General features: G+C 43.1%; 1 protein-coding gene across 1 annotated transcript in view; it reads right to left on the bottom strand.

Annotated features, from left to right (window-relative positions):
* Positions 1–961: 961 nt before the first annotated feature.
* The window catches only part of LOC134934177 (extracellular calcium-sensing receptor-like), a 101,753-nt gene continuing 81,842 nt past the window's right edge, over positions 962–20,872 (bottom strand). Inside the window, exons 5-7 of the mRNA XM_063929670.1 lie at positions 15,356–15,583; positions 5,460–5,583; positions 962–1,887 (exon numbers count right to left, since the gene is read on the bottom strand). Coding sequence (XP_063785740.1) covers positions 962–1,887; positions 5,460–5,583; positions 15,356–15,583 — 1,278 coding nt within the window. The remainder of the gene's footprint in view (positions 1,888–5,459; positions 5,584–15,355; positions 15,584–20,872) is intronic.

Genomic DNA, 20,872 nt, shown 5'->3' with positions numbered 1-20,872 from the left:
ACCACTGAGTGTAGTCTTGAGTCCACAGGACTGCCGCTTTAAAAAAACGTCCAATGTCGGCCAGCAACCCTGCAACCCCCGGCAATCTTGGACGCTATTACATCTTGCCTCATGTGTCAGCTTGTGAACAACTTTCATGGACTCTATCATGGGCAAAGTTGACATAAACAAAGATCTTCTAAGATGACGACTGTTTCTTTCTGAGAAATGCAAAAACCAAGGACCAATGAGCTGTATTACATAATGGACTCTTATGGACAATCATAATTGAGACATACTTGCCTAATCTCCCGGAAGCTGCAGGAGGCTCCCATTTTTTGGGGTAGCCTCCCGCACCCCCAGAAAAGTAGGCAGGTCTCCCACATCCTGCTCACACCCTAGTGATGCAGGCAGGATGGAGAGATAATCTCCCATATTCACGGGTCCATAGGGTGGGGAAGGGGTTAAAATGATGCAAATAGCTTGATGATGTCACATTCTGGCCCCGCCCCCCGAAAACTCCTGCAGTGTCTCCTCTCCGGGCTTCTCCATGCATAAATGGACACAAATAATGTATCTGTAGACAGACGTAGGCATACTATAGCTTTATTTGTGAACTCATGTTACAAATTTGCACATATCACGTTATGAAATTGGGCTCAGGCTCAACTCATCTTGAGTCTCTTTATCTGTTTTTCTCCAGTGAATCATAAAAAAGTAACAATGGTAATATTTTCTAAAACAATGTTTTATTAAATTGTATGGAAGTTTGGATTGCAGTAACATCTGAATTTTAGATTCAAACTTCTTAACTTCCATGCACATACAGTACATCTGTTTTTTGATCCACTGAAGTTAACATTCTTTTCCAACAGTCATCAGAAATACTTAACTATTCTTAATGATTTTAGTACATTAGGTTTAAGTTGAAACAATGCATTTTGAAATATACAGTAGGATATGTTTGCAGATTATTTATTTTCTATATCCTCCTGCTATTAGACTGTTCCCTGTCTCTTCTCATGAGATGTTCCCTGGAGTTCATGTCTGGTCTGAACACTATGATGAAACATTTAGGCAGGAACATGCAGATCACCAGAGCCCAACTGGAAGCCAAGATGGCAAATATTTCCATGGCCACGGTGTATTTACCCTGAGCGCTGAGGGAGGCCGGGATAAAGGATACCCAGACACTGAGGAAGGCCAGCATGCTGAAAGTAATAAACTGGGCCTCATTGAAGCTGTCAGGGAGTCTCCGAGCCAGAAAGGCAACAATGAAGCTAACGGTGGCCAGAAGAAAGAGATAACCCAGCATGGTCCAGAAGGCAATGGTGGAGCCCTCATTACACTCAACAATGATGAGTTCAGGTTTGGTTAGAATATTATATTGTGGGAAAGGAGGGGTGAGTAACAGCCATGTGACACACAATAGGAACTGTAACAGGAAACATGTAGAAATGATCATGTAGGACACTTGAGGTGTGGTCCATCTCCTCAGCCCGCTGCCTGGTCTGGTGGCCATGAAAGCAAAGACCACCATCATAGTTTTTGCCAAAATACAAGAGATACAAAGGGCAAATACCAATCCAAAAACAGCTTGGCGTAGGAGACATTTCTCAAGTTGGGGATATCCTATGAAAACTAAAGAGCAAAGGAAGCACAAAGACAGGGACACCAGCAGAAGACAGCTTAGAGAGTAATTGTTAGCTTTCACTATAGGTGTGTCCTTAGAGTTAATGAAAAGCATTAATATACAAACAGCAGTGGCAGAGGAAAGAATGCTTGATGCTGCCAATGCCACTCCTAATGGATCCTCATAGTGCAGGTACTCTATGGTCTTCTGTAGACATACGGTTTTCTGGGGATTTGGCCACTGGTCCCACGGACACTTCAGGCAATCAATGGAATCTAAGATATAGAATAGCTAAGATATTACATGTTGGTTAGGTTTATATTTGTTTTGTCAATGAAAAAAGGACATAGAATCATTAAAGTGAATCCTTTACTTATATGGCACCACAAGGGTTCTGCACCTAATACAGTACATAAACATTTGTACAAAACGAGGAAACAGCGAATTATAGTAGAAGACAATGTAGGACAAGAACATGGTATACATACTTTGCTGTATCAGTGGACACTGAAATAAGCATCAGGTGCTGTTGTAGGGAGTATGGAGTAGAAGATGTTCAAAGTAAGAGAAGAAAAAGCACATGAGGGGAGAGGGCCCTGCTTGTGAGAGCTTTCTTTCTTAAAGGGAGGGGCAGACATATAGGGGTGGCACAGATGGAGTAGACAGTGAGCATGGAACAGAAGGTTAGGAGGAGAGATGGCTGGGTTTGATGAAGAAGTGGATCTTGAGAGGCTGTTTTAAGTTTTGTATAGAGGAGGAGAGTCTGATAGGGAGAGGTAGAGAATTCCAGGTATAGGGAGCACCACAGCAAAAATCTTGGAGGAGGGAGGAAGTAATCAGTAGGCACGAGAGTCAGCATGCATTTGTGGAGCAATAGAGGGTGGGTGAGAGTGTAAAGGGAGATAAAGTCAGATATGTAAATGAGGGAGAAATGGGTGACGGCTTTGTAAGTGAGTGTTAGAAGCTTGATTTGGCCAGATAGGAGGAGATTACAGTACTCCAATCAGGAGATGACCAGTGAGTGGATGAGGGTAGCATCCTGGGTGAGAAAGAGTCTGATCCTGGAAATATTTTTGAGATAGAAACGGCAGGACTGCGAGAGGTAGTGAATGTGTGGTTTGAATGAGAGGGAAGAGTTATAAATCCAAGATAGTGCACTTGGGAGCTAGAGGAGATAGTTGTGTCACCAATAGATAATGGAAGTGTGGGAGGTGAAGTTATGCAGGTGGGTGGGAAGATGATCAGAGATTTGAATGGTATTATCAAGGTTGCTGTAGCGCTGTACAGAGATTCATATGTAGGGCAGGGAAAAAGAGAGTGTAGTGATGGTGCAAGTTCCTGAGCTAGGAAGAAAACCTGCAGGATATGGGCAGGGAGGGAGGGAGGGAGTGCAGTGTGATGCAGATAGAGGTGAGGTGACAGGTAGAGGAGGAAGGGAGCAAGGCTTAGAGGCTTAGAGGTGGAGTAGTAGGTCTATGGTGGGGGAGAGGTGAAAGAGATGTAGGTTGTAGGTAACAGGAGAGGTGGGGTAAAGAAGCAGAAGGGTGGTTGGGAGACAGAAGAGGAGGAGTAGGAAACTAGCATTGAAGGATAGAGGAGGAAATGGGGCAAAAGAAATTATTAGGTAGACAGTGATGGGGGAGCTCAAGATGGTAAATACAGGGAGGAAAACCGGAACTAGTAATGGAGGCTGTATGAGAGACAGAGCAGTAGATTTGCAGAAATGCAGGTGAAACTGCGGTGTTGGTAAATGTGTATTCTGGACGGCACTAATTTAGTATCAAGCGGAATAACAGTGTCGATTATTTGGGTGCAGAAATTTAATTTTTTATCAGACTGTGTAAGAAATGTGGGGGGTGGGGTGCAATGGTAATTAAGACAGGAATTTCAAGTGCATAGAGTCAAAATGACAATGGCAAAGATGTGCATTCAGATGTTTATGAAAAACTGAAAGTACAAATGTAAGTACAGTAGTTGCAGGTATAGTGGTAAGTTCTTGCAGGATCCAAACAGGGAGTTCAGTGCTGAGTGTTCTTGTTATACAGGCAGGAGGTCTTTGTTGTGAAGAGTAAGGGAACTCACATGTAGTAGGGTCTGAGCTGCCGAAGGTGCGTGACTTCAGGTGAGAATGCCAGGTTGGTTTTGCCAACATAGAAACATAGAATGTGACAGCAGATAAGAACCACTTGGCCATCTAGTCTTCCCTTTTTTATCCTTTAGGTAATCTTAACCCTTTTTGTACTTTAGTTCTTTGTAAGGATATTCATATGCCTATCCCAAGCATGTTTAAATTGCTCTACTGTCTTAGCCTCTACCACCTCCGATGGGAGACTATTCCACATATTCACTACCCTTTCTGTGAAGTAATGTTTCCTTAGATTTCCCCTGTACTTGCCTCTCGCCAGTTTCAGTGCATGTCCTCGAGTTCTAATACTTCTCTTCCTTTAAAGAATGTTTCCCTCCTGTACTTTGTTAAGACCCTTGGTATATTTGAAAGTTTCTATCATGTCCCCCCTTTCCGTTCTCTCCTCCAAACTATACATGTTAAGATCTTTTAGCCTTTCCAGGCAAGTTTTGTGATGTAGGCCATGCACCATTTTAGTTGCCCTTCTTTGTACACTCTCTAATGTATTTATATCCTTCTGGAGATATGGTCTCCAGAACTGGACACAGTATTCCAGATGGGGCCGTACCAATGACCTATACAGTGGCATTATTACTTCTTTCTTTCTGCTGCTGATTTCTCTCCCTATGCAACCAAGCATCTGACTCGCCTTCCTCATTGCTTTGTTACATTGCTTACCTGCCTTTAAGTCACTTAAAATAATAATAACTCAAAATCCCTTTCCTCCTCAGTAGTTACCACTATAGTGCCCTTGATACTATATTTAGCCTTTGTGTTTTTGAGACCCAACTGCATGATTTTGCATTTTTTGGCAATAAACTGTAGTTGTTATGCTCTTACCCGTTCCTCTAGTCTGCATAGATCCTCAATCATTTGTTTTACCCCTCCCAGTGTGTCTACCCTGTTGCATATCTTTGTATCATCTGCAAAAATGCATACTTTCCCTTCAATACCATTTGCAATGTCACAAACACTGGAAAATGGACAAAACTGGTTGTTCAGCCAAATTGGTTAAATCATGGATTTAACCAATTTGTATGAACAACAGTATTTCACAAGTCAGCATTTCAGATGTTGACCTTGTGAACATTAAAACATTCTGTAGACGGTGGTATGTATCATGTCCATATGTCAACAATGACATCATAACGGTTGACATTGTGGTGTCGACGTAATGACTTTTGACATTGAGATTGTCAACATGGTGACTGCTAATAAAGTTTTTCCTTGTGCCAGATTTGATGTACTGGTAAACTGCTGGTTAATCTAGCCCTGTGGTCTAGACCAGTGGTTCTCAACCTCGGTCCTCAAGTACCCCCAACAGTTCATGTTTTCCAGGTCTCCTCACAGGATTGCAAGTGAAATAATTTGCTCCACCTGTGGGTCTTTTATAATGTGTCAGTGAGTTACGAATACACCTGTTCAACTGCTAGGTGACCTGAAAAACATGAACTGTTGGGGTACTTGAGGACCGAGATGGAGAACCACTGGTCTAGACTAATGAAATAATAAGATAAATTACAGTAATTGTGATTCTGCAATGGTCAAATTCTAATATTACAGATCACTCTAATCTTAATAATGCATGATTGACTGTACTGCAATTAGAGACCAGTCAATGTTAATTAATTTATTGAGAACAGCATGAGATATATCAGGCACCAGAACAGCAACTTTAATGTCTGTAGTATCTTAGGGGGTATCAGAAGGTCCATCACTCACCTGTCTGGTTAGATATTTCTCCTTGTAGACAGGGGACACATTCAAAACAGCACACAGGTCGTCCTCTGATAGCCGCCTTCCTGGTACCTGTTGGACAGCTCTCACTGCAGACTGAGTGAGGGTTCTAGATTTGTGACATAATGTGACATATTATTATTATTATTATTATTATTATTATTATTATTAACTTTTATATGTATGGCACCATAAGGGTTATTAGGTACCTTACCTAGGATTGAAACAATTAACAATCCTCATGGATACAGACTAATACAGACATGCACATCATTTTGCAAAATGTAGTACAAAATGTCAACATTCATAATGTCAACACCAGACAGTCAACATATTCATAAGGTCAACGTTCAAATGCCAACATGAACAGGATCTCAATGATATCGACATTGCCAGCATTTTTTAATTTTGAATGTCGACAGTCGCCATATTAACCATGCAGATTTGCGGATGTAAATATGCTTGAACCTAACCCAAATCTAAGTCGTAACCTTAACCACAGCCTAACCCTAACCACAGCCTAACCCTAACCATAACCATAACCACAGCCTAACCCTAACCACAGCCTAACCCTAACCATAACCCTAATTGCAGACTAAAACAAACCCTAACTACAGCCTTACCCTAACCATAACTCTAACCACAGCCTAACCCTAACCATAACCCTAACCACAGCCTAACCCTAACCATAACCCTAACCACAGCCACACCATAACCCTAACCACAGCCTAACCCTAACCACAGCCTAACCCTAAATTGCAGACTAACCCTAAGCCAAACCCTAACTTTAAATTTTTTATAAAAAATTGTCTGATAACATTCTTTCAATTCTTATGTTGACTTTATGAACGTATACCCTTTGCATATGTACATAATTGCAGTGCTCAGATTATATAATTACCTAGAAAATAGAAAGTGAGAGATGGCCCTGCTCATTTAAGATTACATTCTCTAGTAAACATGCACATAAGGAGGTAGAGTGTGCAGAGCTGTGGAATGTAGATCCTGATGAGTTGGGAGGAGTGGTGGTAGGCTAAGGTGAAGAAATAAATCTTAAGGGTATGTTGACAAGATGGTGAGTTGGAGTCAAGCCTGACTGAGTGCAGTAGGAAGTTCCATAGTAGGATGTTGGGGCAGCATAGGGGAAATCCTAATAATGAGAGTGGAAGTCTGAGATCAAGGAGAAGGAGAGGAGGAGGTCAATGGCAGAGTAAAGTGAGTTGGAGAGAGTATAAGTCAAAATGAGAGTGGAGATTTAGGAAGGAGAAGTTAAGAACTTTGTAGGTGAGAGAGGAGTTTCAATTTGATTCTGTGGAAGGAAGTGAAGCAGCAGATGGGGCAATAGAAATAGGCTGACTAGACAGGAAAATTAAGAATGAAGCAGAGTTATGGATAGTTATGGGTTAGGTGGGGTTTCAGAAAGCCAGAAAGAGGTATATAACAGCAATCCAGGCATGTTAGAGTCTCCTAAGATGAGGTATGAGAGGCCTGAATAGAGAAGTTGGGTGGCACCCCAGAGTTGCAATGTATCACCATGTCTCCAATACAACTTCCAGGATGCAGAGAAATTAAGATAAACCTCAAGAGTCTTAGATTACAGGAGAGATGTGGGAAGCTATGGAAGAAAGGGACAAGAGTTGAACTGCTGAAGAGAGTGGGCACAGTGAGAGGTTTGTTCAGAATCAAAAGGAAGAGTCCATGATGAGGAGATGTGCAAGCAGGTGGCCAGAGAAAGTTACGTAAAGTGAAGAAGAATAAAAAAAAAGTAAGGGAGATGAGCTGCATATGAAAGACAGTGCCCAGAGAGACACAATGATTAAAAGAGATTGCTGAGACTTTTGGAGCCAGACCATGCTTTCCAGGGGAAAGGAAAGCTTAGTTATCCCAGATTGACCTGAACAGTAGGGGAAGCCATTGCCTGAAAGCTCAACTGATTTGGTGAGAGAAACCCATTTCTTCTATGCCTTACTTTACATGATAGACATTGTTCCTTATACTATACTTATAATAGCACTGCAACTATAGCATTTAAATTCAGATCTTATTATACACATACTTTACATCCAAGTAAGGGCCCCATCTGTGCACACGACAATCCCCTAATAGCCGGGATTGAAAGTGGTTAAGCCACTCTACTAATTCTGATCTATTTCATTGTGTCATGAAGTTTTCATCTGTTTAAGGAGAATTTTTATTGAACCAAACCATATTACATAGTAACATAGTAACATAGTAATTGAGGTTGAAAAGAGGCAAAATGGCCATCGCGTTCAACCTGTATTTTGTATTAAGAATATTTTATGACTACTTAACAATTACAATCATGTTACACCCCGGATTAACAACGTCAATATTTTAAATGTTGTAACCTTGGATGTCCTTTTCAATCAGAAATTCATCCAATCCCCTTTTAAATGCATTTACAGAGTCCACCATTACCACCTTCCCTGGCAAGGAATTCCAAATACTTATTGCCCTATCAGTGAAGAACCCTTTCCTCCGTTGCATACGGAATTTTCTCTCCTCCAGACTCAGCGAGTGCCCACGTGTCCTATACAGAGTTCTTTTAATAAATAATTCCTCTGATTTCTCTTTGTAATGCCCCTTTACATTTTTGAAGACATTAATAATGTCTCCTCTTAGACGCCTCTTTTCCAGTGTATACATATTCAACCTAGTAAGCCTTTCCTCGTAATCCAGTCCCTCTAGCCCTTTAATCAATTTAGTAGCTCGCCTCTGAACCCTTTCGAGTTCACCGATAATTTTTTTATACAGTGGTGACTAAAACTGAACACAATATTCCAGGTGCGGACGTACCAATGATTTGTACAGCGGCAGGATTACATCCTCGTCCCTTGTCTCAATTCCCCGTTTTATGCATGCTAGCACCTTACTTGCCGTCTTTACTGCGCTTTGACATTGTATATGGTTATTAAGCTTATTATCAATGAGTACCCCCCAAATCTTTTTCCAAAACTGTTTCCACTAGACTTTTCCCGTTTAATATGTAGGATGCAAGGTTGTTTTTAGTCCCGAAATGCATAACCTTGCATTTTTCTATATTGAACCTCATTCTCCATTTAGACACCCAGGAAACTATGAGACTCTATTGTTCCATAGTTAAGTACATATGATTGTTAATTGCTATGTAGATAAGATTGCAGATTGCTGAGGAGAAATAATTGGCAACCATTAAGTACAGTAAGCATTAGTGAATACTGTATTTCATGTGAGTTAAAAAAAATGCTTGCCATATGTTCCTTTAAGCCTTTATTCATGGTCTCTAAAAAGAAATGCAAAAATCCTTTTGCATACATTCCGCCTGCCATTTTGTCTGTGTCTGGGAAAGAGGAAGTTTTACTTGCCTCTCTGCTGTGGTGTAAAGGAAAAGGGAAGAAGCAAATGTGCTGGAGCAAGAGCAGATTCATGCCAACACACCAAAATCCAGTAACATCAGGCCTGGGATAATCCAACACATTAACATCTACTATAAGTTAATTCAAGGTACTACAGTTGGAATAATGGACCACAGGGAAGAGAAGAAGAGACAAGTTTCAGGGTGAATGACATAAAAGATGCAGCAAGGAAAACATAGGATCTGATTTCCATGTTTGATGCTGACATAGGAGAAGGCCTATGTGGAGGTACTGGCAATGGGAGATAACCATGTTTGCCAGTCAATATATTACACACTGCCCTGGCACTCCAGAGGGTGCATAAAAGGGTGGGGTTTTGAGAGATGTGGATAAAGTTAGAGGGCTTGTAGGTGGACTGGGGAGGGTTGAGTTTGCGGCAAGGGGAATAAAAGTGTTACAAGTCACTGCTGTGGCTTATCTCCCAAGCAGTTCTTGGAAAGATCAGCCATGACTGGAACCCAGTCCCTGCTTTTGCTTTATTATTACCTGTGTTTAATAATTGCCTCAGTATTTCTGTTGTGCCTCTCTTCCACAGCTCCACCTGCAAGCTACCATATCCAGCTTCACTGTGGTCAGTCACTCAATCCCTCCCAGTGTTCCACCTGCTGCTGTCCTTCAACTCTGCTCTCCAAGTTAACCCAGTATATGCCATTCCCTCATTGGCCATCCAGTCTGCCCTGTGTCACTTTATTCCAGCCAATTATTTTGTAGTCTCTAGCCAATTACTTAAGTCCCTACTGCTAGATGTTTAAGACCTGGCGGCATCCTAAGTGCCGGTGTATGCATCATACACTAAGGGAACGACTGGTGGCTGTTGTAGGCAGAAGAACCTTGCTATTGGCTCTAGGCGGCTCATGCAATTGAACTGAAGTTTGAAACAAAAGTAGCAGAGAGATAATGGCATGAGTTAAGATGGTTGATCAAGGAGAGAGGGGGGAATATCTGGAGGAGATTTTGGATGCAGCAGTGGGACTAGTTATCAGAAGAGGTAAAAATCATGATGTGCATTATTATATACGAGAAAAAGATTTACCGGTAGGTTTAAAATCTTATTTTCTCTTACGTCCTAGAGGATGCTGGGGACTCCGTAAGGACCATGGGGATTATACCAAAGCTCCCAAACGGGCGGGAGAGTGCGGATGACTCTGCAGCACCGATTGAGCAAACAGGAGGTCCTCCTCAGCCAGGGTATCAAACTTATAGAACTTTGCAAAGGTGTTTGAACCTGACCAAGTAGCAGCTCGGCACAGTTGTAGTGCCGAGACCCCTCGGGCAGCCACCCAAGAAGAGCCCACTTTCCTAGTGGAATGGGCCTTGACCGATTTAGGTAATGGCAATCCTGCCGTAGAATGCACCTACTGAATCGTGTTACAGATCCAGCGAGCAATAGTCTGCTTTAAAGCAGGGGCACCAATCTTGTTGGCCGCATATAGGACAAACAGTGCTTCTGTTTTTCTGACTCTAGCCGTTCTGGCTACGTAAATTTTCTAAGCCCTGACCACATCAAGGGACTCGGAATCCTCCAAGTCACGTGTAGCCACAGGCACTACAATAGGTTGGTTCATATGAAAGGATGAGACCACTTTTGGCAGGAACTGAGGACGGGTCCGCAATTCCGCTCTATCCATATGGAAAACCAGATAGGGGCTTTTATGTGACAAAGCCGCTAATTCCGACACTCGCATAGCCGAAGCCAAGGCTAATAACATGACCACTTTCCAAGTGAGATATTTCAACTCCACCATCTTAAGTGGTTCAAACCAGTGTGTCTTAAGGAAACTTAAGACCACGTTAAGGTCCCAAGGCGCCACCGGAGGTACAAAAGGAGGCTGAATATGCAGTACTCCCTTCACAAACGTTTGTACTTCAGGCAGAGTGGCCAATTCCTTTTGAAAGAAAATGGACAAGGCCGAAATCTGAACCTTAATAGAGCCTAATTTTAGGCCAAATTCACTCCAGTTTGTAGGAAGTGAAGGAAGCGGCCCAGGTGGAATTCTTCCATAGGAGCATTCCTGGCCTCACACCAAGAAACATATTTTCGCCATATACGGTGATAATGTTTAGATGTCACGTCCTTCCTAGCCTTTATTAGCATAGGAATGACCTCATCCGGAATACCCTTTTCCGCTAGGATCCGGCGTTCAACCGCCATGCCGTCAAACGCAGCCGCGGTAAGTCTTGGAACAGACAGGGCACCTGTTGCAACAGGCCCTGTCTTAGAGGAAGAGGCCACGGATCTTCTGTGAGCATTTCCTGCAGATCCGGATACCAGGTCCTTCGTGGACAATCTGGAACAATGAGGATTGTTCTCACTCCTCTTTTTCTCACTATTCTCAACACCTTGGGTATGAGAGGAAGAGGAAGAAATACATAGACCGACTGGAACACCCACGGTGTCACTAGGGCGTCTACAGCTACTGCCTGAGGGTCTCTTGACCTGGCGCAATACCTCTGTAGCTTTTTGTTGAGGCGAGACGCCATCATGTCTATCTGGGGTAGTCCCCACCGACTCGCAATCTGTGCGAAGACTTCCTGATGAAGTCCCCACTCTCCTGGATGCAGGTCGTGTCTGCTGAGGAAGTCTGCTTCCCAGTTGTCCACTCCCGGAATGAACACTGCTGACAGTGCGCTTACATGATTCTCCGCCCAGCGAAGAATTCTGGTGGCTTCCACCATTGCCAATCTGCTCCTTGTGCCGCCTTGGCGGTTTACTTGAGCTACTGCGGTAACGTTGTCTGACTGGATCAGAACTGGTTGGTCGCGAAGTAAGGTCTCCGCTTGACGTAGGGCGTTGTATATGGCCCTTAGTTCCAGAATGTTGATGTGAAGACAAGTCTCTTGACTTGACCAAAGACCTTGGAAATTTCTTCCCTGTGTGACTGCTCCCCAACCTCGGAGGCTCGCGTCCGTGGTCACCAGGATCCAGTCCTGAATGCCGAACCTGCGGCCCTCTAGAAGGTGAGCGCTCTGCAGCCACCACAGAAGAGATACTCTGGCCCTGGGGGACAGGGTGATCAACTGATGAATCTGTAGATGTGACCCGGACCATTTGTCCAGTAGGTCCCATTGGAAGGTCCTAGCATGGAACCTGCCAAAGGGAATGGCCTCGTATGATGCCACCATCTTTCCTAGGACTAGAGTGCATTAATGCACTGACACCTGTTTTGGTTTCAATAGGTTCCTGACCAGAGTCATGAGTTCCTGGGCCTTTTCTATCGGAATAAACCTTTTTCTGGTCCGTATCCAGAATCATGCCCAAGAAAGTCAGAAGAGTCGTAGGAACCAACTGCGACTTCGGGATATTGAGAATCCAGCCGTGTTGCTGTAACACCTTCAGTGAAAGTGATACGCTGTTCAGTAACTGCTCTCTTGATCTCGCTTTTATGAGGAGATCGTCCAAGTATGGGATAATTGTGACACCTTGCTTTCGCAGGAGCACCATCATTTCCGCCATTACCTTGGTGAAAACTCTCGGGGCCGTGGAAAGACCAAACGGCAATGTTTGGAATTGGTAATGACAATCCTGTACCGCAAATCTTAGGTAGGCCTGATGAGGTGGATAAATGGGAACATGAAAGTATGCATCCTTTATGTCCTGAGATACCATAAAATCCCCCCCTTCCAGGCTGGCGATGACTGCTCTTAGCGATTCCATCTTGAACTTGAACCTTTTCAAGTATAGGTTCAGGGATTTTAAATTTAGTATGGGTCTGACCGAACCTTCCGGTTTCGGGACTACAAACAGGGACGAGTAATATCCCCTTCCTTGTTGAAGCAAGGGAACCTTGACCACCACCTGTTGAAGATACAATTTGTGAATTGCATTTAACACTATCTCCCTTTCCTGGGGAGAAGATGGTAGGGCCAATTTGAATAATCGGCGAGGAGGCACTTCTTCGAATTCCAGCTTGTAACCCTGAGACACAATTTCTATGGCCCAGGGATCCACCTGCGAGTGAACCCAGATGTGGCTGAAAACTCGAAGACTTGCCCCCACGGGGGCGGAGTCCTTTAGCGGAGCCCCAGCGTCATGCGGTGGATTTTGTAGAGGCCGGGGAGGACTTCTGTTCCTGGGAACTAGCTTTGTTGTGCAGCTTCTTTCCTCTGCCCTTACCTCTGGCAAGAAAGGACGCACCTCGTACTTTCTTGTATTTCTGTGATCGAAAGGACTGCATTTGATAATGTGGTGCTTTCTTAGGCTGTGAGGGAATATAAGGCAAACAATTTACCAGCTGTAGCTGTGGAGACCAGGTCCGAGAGACCTTCCCCAAACAATTCCTCACCCCTGTAAGGTAAAACCTCGTTATGCCTTTTTGAGTCGGCATCACCTGTCCATTGCCGGGTCCATAGGACTCGTCTAGCAGAAATCAACATAGCGTTTATTCTAGAACCCAGTAGACTAATGTCTCTTTGAGCATCTCTCATATATAGGACAGCATCTTTTATATGCCCTTGGGTCAATAACATAGTATCCTTATCTAGGGTCTCAATCTCCGCTGATAAGGTATCTGTCCATGCTACTACAGCGCTACAAACCCAGGCCGACTCAATTGCTGGTCTGAGTAAGGTACCAGAATGTGTGTAAATGGACTTTAGGGTAACCTCCTGCTTGCGGTCAGCAGGATCCTTGAGGGTAGCCATATCCTGGGATGGCAGTGCTACCTTTTTGGATAAGCGTGTCAATGCTTTATCCACCCTAGGGGAGGATTCCCACCGTATCCTGTCCGTTGGCAGGAAAGGATACGCCATAAGAATCCATTTGGGAATTTGGGAATCTGCAGTTTTTTGTCTGGAGATTCCCAAGCTTTTTCAAATAATTCGTTCAACTCATGTGAGGAGGGAAAGGTTGTCTCAGGTTTCTTCCCCTTATACATGTGTACCCTCGTGTCAGGGACAGGGGGTTCCTCTGTGATGTGCAAAGCATCTTTTATTGCAATAATCATATATCAAATACATTTAGCCACTTTTGTTTGTAACCTTGCATCATCATAGTCGACACTGGAGTCAGAATCTGTGTCGGTATCTGTGTCAACAATTTGGGATAGTGGGCGCTTTTGAAACCCCGAAGGTCCCTGCGACATAGGGGCAGGCATGGGTTGAGTCCCTGGCTGTACCCTAGCTTCAGCTTTGTCTAATCTTTTGTGCAATACATTTACATTAGCACTTAAAACATTCCACATATCCATCCAGTTAGGTGTCGGCGTTGTCGACGGAGACACCTCATTCATTTTTACCTCTTCCTGAAAGCCTTCTACCTCAGACATATCGACACACACGTACCGACACACCACACACTCAGGGAATCCTCTTATCTGAAGACAGTTCCCCCACAAGGCCCTTTGGAGAGACAGAGAGAGAGTATGCCAGCACACACCCCAGCGCTATATGACCCAGGAAAAAACACTATATAATTATATGTTTACCCAGTAGCGCTGTTTGTAACTTATAATTGTGCCAATTATGTGCCCCCCCCTCTTCTTCAAAACCCTCTTTCACCGTAGATTAAGCATGGGAGAGTCCGGGGAGCTTCCTCTCAGCGCTGTGCTGTGGAGAAAATAGCGCTGGTGAGTGCTGAGGGAGAAGCCCCGCCCCCTCGAGAGCTGGCTTCTGTCCCACTCAAATATACTGAAAACTGGCGGGGGCTCTTTATATATACAGTGGCCAGCTGTATATATCCTATTTTTGCCAGTAAAAAGGTTTACATGCTGCCCAGGGCGCCCCCCTCCCCCCCCCCCCCCCCCCCCCCCGCACCCTGCACCCTTACAGTGACTGCAGTGTGTGAGGTGTATGGGAGCAATGGTGCACAGCTTCACCGCTGTGCGTTACCTCAGTGAAGATCATGAAGTCTTCTGCCGCCTCTGAAGTCTTCTTTTCTTCTCATACTCACCCGCGGTTTCTATCTTCCGGCTCTGTGAGGAGGACAGCCGCGCGGCACCGGGACAAACTCCAAGGTGAGACCAGTGTTCTGACTCCCTCTGGAGCTAATGGTGTCCAGTAGCCTAAGAAGCAGAGCCTTGAAACTGACAGGAGTAGGTCTGCTTCTCTCCCCTCAGTGCCTCGATGCAGGGAGTCTGTTGCCAGCAGTGCTCCCTGAACATAAAAAACCTAACAAATATACTTTCTGACAGGAAACTCAGGAGAGCTCCCTGTAATGCACTCAGTCTCCTCTGGGCACAGTAGCAAACTGAGGTCTGGAGGAGGGGCATAGAGGGAGGAGCCAGTGCACACCCAGATCTAAAGTCTTTCTTCAAGTGCCCATGTCTCCTGCGGAGCCCGTCTATCCCCATGGTCCTTACGGAGTCCCCAGCATCCTCTAGGACGTAAGAGAAAAAGGTTTTACTTTGTATTGCATTTTTTTAAAGCCTTTACATACATTATTATAGTTTATTATAAAACTCCATACATCTTCTCCTCAATATTACATATTTTTTAATTAAAAATGACGCAATCATCACAATGTCCCACCTCTTTTCCCCCCATAGCCCAAGACAACTGACTTGCGTTGATGGTAACAAATTGCCCAGTAGAAGCGACGGTGTCATAACTGCCGACCTTGATGGCTTCTATAGTCCCTTCTTGTGTCAGATGCCAGTTCACAATGTTGTAGACTGTAGGGATGTCTCCATTATCATCAAAATAAACGTCACTTCCGCTGCTCAGTGTGACCCTTACATTCCTGATATAGTGCAGGAGCTGCAAAAGAGATTTTTATTTTTCGTTTGTTAAAAAAACTTAAAACATGTGTGTCTGCATGTGTGTCAGTGTATATGTGTCTGTGTGTCTGCATGTGTGTAAGTGTATATGTGTTTGTGTGTCTGCATGTGTGTCAGTGTATATGGGTCTGTGTGTCTGCATGTGTGTCAGTGTATATGTGTTTTTGTGTGTCTGCATGTGTGTAAGTGTATATGTGTCTGTGTGTCTAAATGTGTGTCAGTGTATATGTGTCTGTGTGTCTGCATGTGTGTCAGTGTATATGTGTTTGTGTGTCTGAATGTGTTTCAGTGTATATGTGTTTGTGTGTCTGCATGTGTGTCAGTGTATATGTGTTTGTGTGTCTGCATGTGTGTAAGTGTATATGTATTTGTGTGTCCTCATGTGTGTCAGTGTATATGTGTTTATGTGCCTGCATGTGTGTCGGTGTATATGTGTTTGTGTGTCTGCATGTGTATCAGTATATATGTGTTTGTGTATCTGCATGTGTGTAAGTGTATATGTATTTGTGTGTCTGCATGTGTGTCAGTGTATGTGTATTTGAGTGCCTGCATGTGTGTAAGTGCATATGTGTTTGTGTGACTGAATGTGTGTAAGTGTATATGTGTCTGTTTGTCTGCATGTGTGTCAGTGTATATGTGTTTGTGTGTCTACATGTGTGTCAGTGTATATGTGTTTGTTTGTTTGTGTGTCTGCATGTTTATCAGTGTATATGTGTCTGTTTGTCTGCATGTGTCTCAGTGTATATGTGTTTGTGTGTTTACATGTGTATAAGTGTATATGTGTTTGTGTGTCTGCATGTGTGTCACTGTATGTGTATTTGAGTGTCTGCATGTGTGTCAGTGTATATGTGTTTGTGTGTCTGCATGTGTGTAAGTGTATATATGTTTGTGTGTCTGCATGTGTGTCAGTGTACATGGGTCTGTGTGTCTGCATGTGTGTCAGTGTATATGTGTTTTTGTGTGTCTGCATGTGTGTAAGTGTATATGTGTCTGTGTGTCTAAATGTGTGTCAGTGTATATGTGTCTGCATGTGTGTCAGTGTATATGTGTTTGTGTGTCTGAATGTGTTTCAGTGTATATGTGTTTGTGTGTCTGCATGTGTGTCAGTGTATATGCGTTTGTGTGTCTTCATGTGTGTAAGTGTATATGTGTTTGTGTGTCTGCATGTGTGTAAGTGTATATGTATTTGTGTGACTACATGTGTGTCAGTGTATATGTGTTTATGTGCCTGCATGTGTGTCGGTGTATATGTGTTTGTGTGTCTGCATGTGTATCAGTATATATGTATTTGTGTGTCTGCATGTGTGTCAGTGTATGTGTATTTGAGTGCCTGCATGTGTGTAAGTGTATAAGTGTTTGTGTGACTGAATGTGTGTAAGTGTATATGTGTCTGTGTGTCTGCATGTGTGTCAGTGTATATGTGTTTGTGTGTCTACATGTGTGTCAGTGTATATGTGTTTGTGTGTCTGCATGTTTATCAGTGTATATGTGTCTGTTTGCCTGCATGTGTGTCAGTGTATATGTGTTTGTGTGTTTACATGTGTGTAAGTGTATATGTGTTTGTGTGTCTGCATGTGTGTCACTGTATGTGTATTTGAGTGTCTGCATGTGTGTCAGTGTATATGTGTCTGCATGTGTGTCAGTGTATATGTGTTTATGTGCCTGCATGTGTGTCAGTGTATATGTTTTGTGTGTCTGCATGTGTGTCAGTGTATATGTGTCTGTGTGTCTGCATGTGTGTCAGTAAATATGTGTTTGAGTGTCTGCATGTGTGTCAGTGTATATGTGTTTGTGTGTCTGCATGTGTGTAAGTGTATGTGTGTTTATGTGCCTGCACATGTGTTAGTGTATATGTGTTTGTGTGTCTGCATGTTTATCAGTATATATGTGTTTGTGTGTCTGCATGTGTGTCAGTGTATATGTGTTTGTGTGTCTGCATGTGTGTGAGTATATATGTGTCTGCATGCGTGTCAGTGTATATGTGTATGTGTGTCTGCATGTGTATCAGTATATATGTATTTGTGTGTCTGCATCTGTGTAAGTGTATATGTGTTTGTGTGTCTGCATGTGTGTCAGTGTATGTGTATTTGAGTGTCTGCATGTGTGTCAGTGTATATGTGTTTGTTTGTGTGTCTGTATGTGTGTAAGTGTATATGTGTTTGTGTGTCTGCATGTGTATCAGTATATATGTATTTGTGTGTCTGCATGTGTGTAAGTGTATATGTGTTTGTGTGTCTACATGTCTGTCTGTGTATATTTTGTTTGTGTGTCTGCATGTGTGTAAGTGTATATGTGTTTGTGTGTCTGCATGTGTGTCAGTGCATGTGTATTTGATTGCCTGCATGTGTGTCAGTGTATATGTGTTTGTGTGACTGTATGTGTGTAAGTGTATATGTGTCTGTTTGTCTGCATGTATGTCAGTGTATATGTGTTTGTGTGTTTACATGTGTGTCAGTGTATGTGTGTTTATGTGCCTGATGTGTGTCATTGTTTTTGTGTGTGTGTGTGTGTGTGTGTGTGTGTCTGCATGTGTATTAGCATATATGTGTTTGTGTGTCTGCATGTGTGTAAGTGTATATGTATTTGTGTGTCTGAATGTGTGTCACTGTATGTGTATTTGAGTGTCTGCATGTGTGTCAGTGTATATGTGTTTGCGTGTCTGCATGTGTGTAAGTGTATATGTGTTTATGTGCCTGCATGTGTGTCAGTGTATATGTGTTTGTGTGTCTGCATGTGTATTAGTATACATGTGTTTGTGTGTCTGCATGTGTGTCAGTGTATATGTGTCTGTGTGTCTTCATGTGTGTCAGTGTATATGTGTTTGTGTGTCTGCATGTGTGTCTGTGTATATGTGTCTGTGTGTCTGCATGTGTGTCAGTGTATATGTGTTTGTGTGTCTGCATGTGTGTCAGTGTATATGTGTTTGTGTGTCTGCATGTGTGTCAGTGTATATGTGTCTGTGTGTCTGCATGTGTGTCAGTGTATATGTGTTTGTGTGTCTGCATGTGTGTCAGTGTATATGTGTTTGTGTGTCTGCATGTGTGTCAGTGTATATGTGTCTGTGTGTCTGCATGTGTGTCAGTGTATATGTGTCTGTGTGTCTGCATGTGTGTCAGTGTATATGTGTTTGTGTGTCTGCATGTGTGTCAGTGTATATGTGTCTGTGTGTCTGCATGTGTGTCAGTGTATATGTGTTTGTGTTATTGATTATCTATGTGTCTGTTAATCTGTAGCAGAGAAAATATTGGTCTCTGTAATTGTATAGGTCTGTGCAGTGGCGTCGTAAGGAGGGGTGACACCAAAATGCCTGCTCCTGCTCAGTGACAGGTGCCGGGTGATGCACTTTAATTTTATGTGCAGCACCTGTCTCCTGTCACCTTGTAGCCCATATCTCCCGAACCCCCTGCATGCTGAAAACGGGGGTTCAGGCAGTGAGACTGCGCTCCTCCCTTTAAGTCATGCCCCTCCCTTGAGGCCACCCCCCCCCCCTTCGCAGCCACCTGCACCAGGTGTCATCAGGGGCAGTGACGCCTCTGCGTCTGTGTATCTGACTGCATATGTATGTCTGTGTATCTGCATACATCTGTGTATCTATGTATCTGCCTGTTTGTGTATCTGTGTGTTTGTGTATTTATGTATCTGCCTGTTTGTGTATCTCTGTGTCTGTGTATTTATGTATCTGCCTGTTTGTGTATCTGTGTGTCTGAGTGTCTGTGTATCTTCCTGTTTCTGTATCTCTGTGTCTGTGTATTTATGTATCTGCCTGTTTGTGTATCTCTGTGTCTGTGTATTTATGTATCTGCCTGTTTGTGTATCTGTGTGTGTATTTATGTATCTGCCTGTTTGTGTATCTCTGTGTCTGTGTATTTATGTATCTGCCTGTTTGTGTATCTCTGTGTCTGTGTATTTATGTATCTGCCTGTTTGTGTATCTGTGTGTCTGTGTATTTATGTATCTGCCTGTTTGTGTATCTCTGTGTCTGTGTATTTATGTATCTGCCTGTTTGTGTATCTGTGTGTCTGTGTATTTATGTATCTGCCTGTTTGTGTATCTCTGTGTCTGTGTATTTATGTATCTGCCTGTTTGTGTATCTCTGTGTCTGTGTATTTATGTTTCTGCCTGTTTGTGTATCTCTGTGTCTGTGTATTTATGTATCTGCCTGTTTGTGTATCTGTGTGTCTGTGTATTTATGTATCTGCCTGTTTGTGTATCTCTGTGTCTGTGTATTTATGTATCTGCCTGTTTGTGTATCTCTGTGTCTGTGTATTTATGTATCTGCCTGTTTGTGTATCTGTGTATCTGTGTGTTTATGTATCTGCCTGTTTGTGTATCTCTGTGTCTGTGTATTTATGTATCTGCCTGTTTGTGTATCTCTGTGTCTGTGTATTTATGTATCTGCCTGTTTGTGTATCTGTGTGTCTGTGTATTTATGTATCTGCCTGTTTGTGTATCTCTGTGTCTGAGTATCTGGGTATCTACTGTATGTGTCTTTGTGTCTGTGGATGCTTGTGTGTCCATTTATATGTGTACCTGTGTATCTGCTGATATATATGTGAGTGTGTGTATATGTGTATACAGTATACTATTGAGGTGATACGGTGAGGTCAGTGGCTGGGGAGATACTGGCTAGTATCAGTGCCAGATTTATACACACACATATGATTTGGTGGTGAGTTTTGACTATAAAAAAGATTAGAATAATACAAAGAAGATATTAATAATACAAAGATAATGTTATAAGTTCTAATTATCATCTTTGTATTATTCCAATCACTTTTATAGTAAAAGCTCTGGAGTGTATTGGAGCACGACAGGTGAGACCCTGCCTCTCCTGCCTACCCTGACACTATATATCTTGGTGTGTCTGATCTGTGCATTCCTGTATATCAGTCAAGTCATCATCAGCAACATAATTTTCAGCTGCCATTTTCTGCTTTCGTCCATGAACTACTCCTTGGAAATGGCTAAAGTAGCCAGGGCCGTTTCTAGACAGTTTGTCTCCCAGTGCGAGATTTAAAAATGCCTCCCCCCCCCCCCATTGCTATTAAAAAAATATTGTGTGCCCCCCCGTATAGCCATAAAAAGAAAAAGCATGCGCGCGCTCCCGACAAGCGTGTGTGGCCTGATTTAAAATGGGCGTGGTCTTATTAAAGTGGGCGTGGCCTCATCTGATATCATCACACTCACCACAGGGAAAAAAAAATAAAAATAAAAAAGTCCCCTTTTTACACATTACAGCAGGCAGGTGTCCCCATTTTACACAGTACGG

Source organism: Pseudophryne corroboree, chromosome 6 (genome assembly GCF_028390025.1).
Source record: "Pseudophryne corroboree isolate aPseCor3 chromosome 6, aPseCor3.hap2, whole genome shotgun sequence".
In the NCBI taxonomy this organism is placed as follows: Eukaryota; Metazoa; Chordata; class Amphibia; order Anura; family Myobatrachidae; genus Pseudophryne; species Pseudophryne corroboree.
Note: the sequence above shows the minus strand (reverse complement) of the source record. Positions and strands in the feature narration are given on the sequence as shown.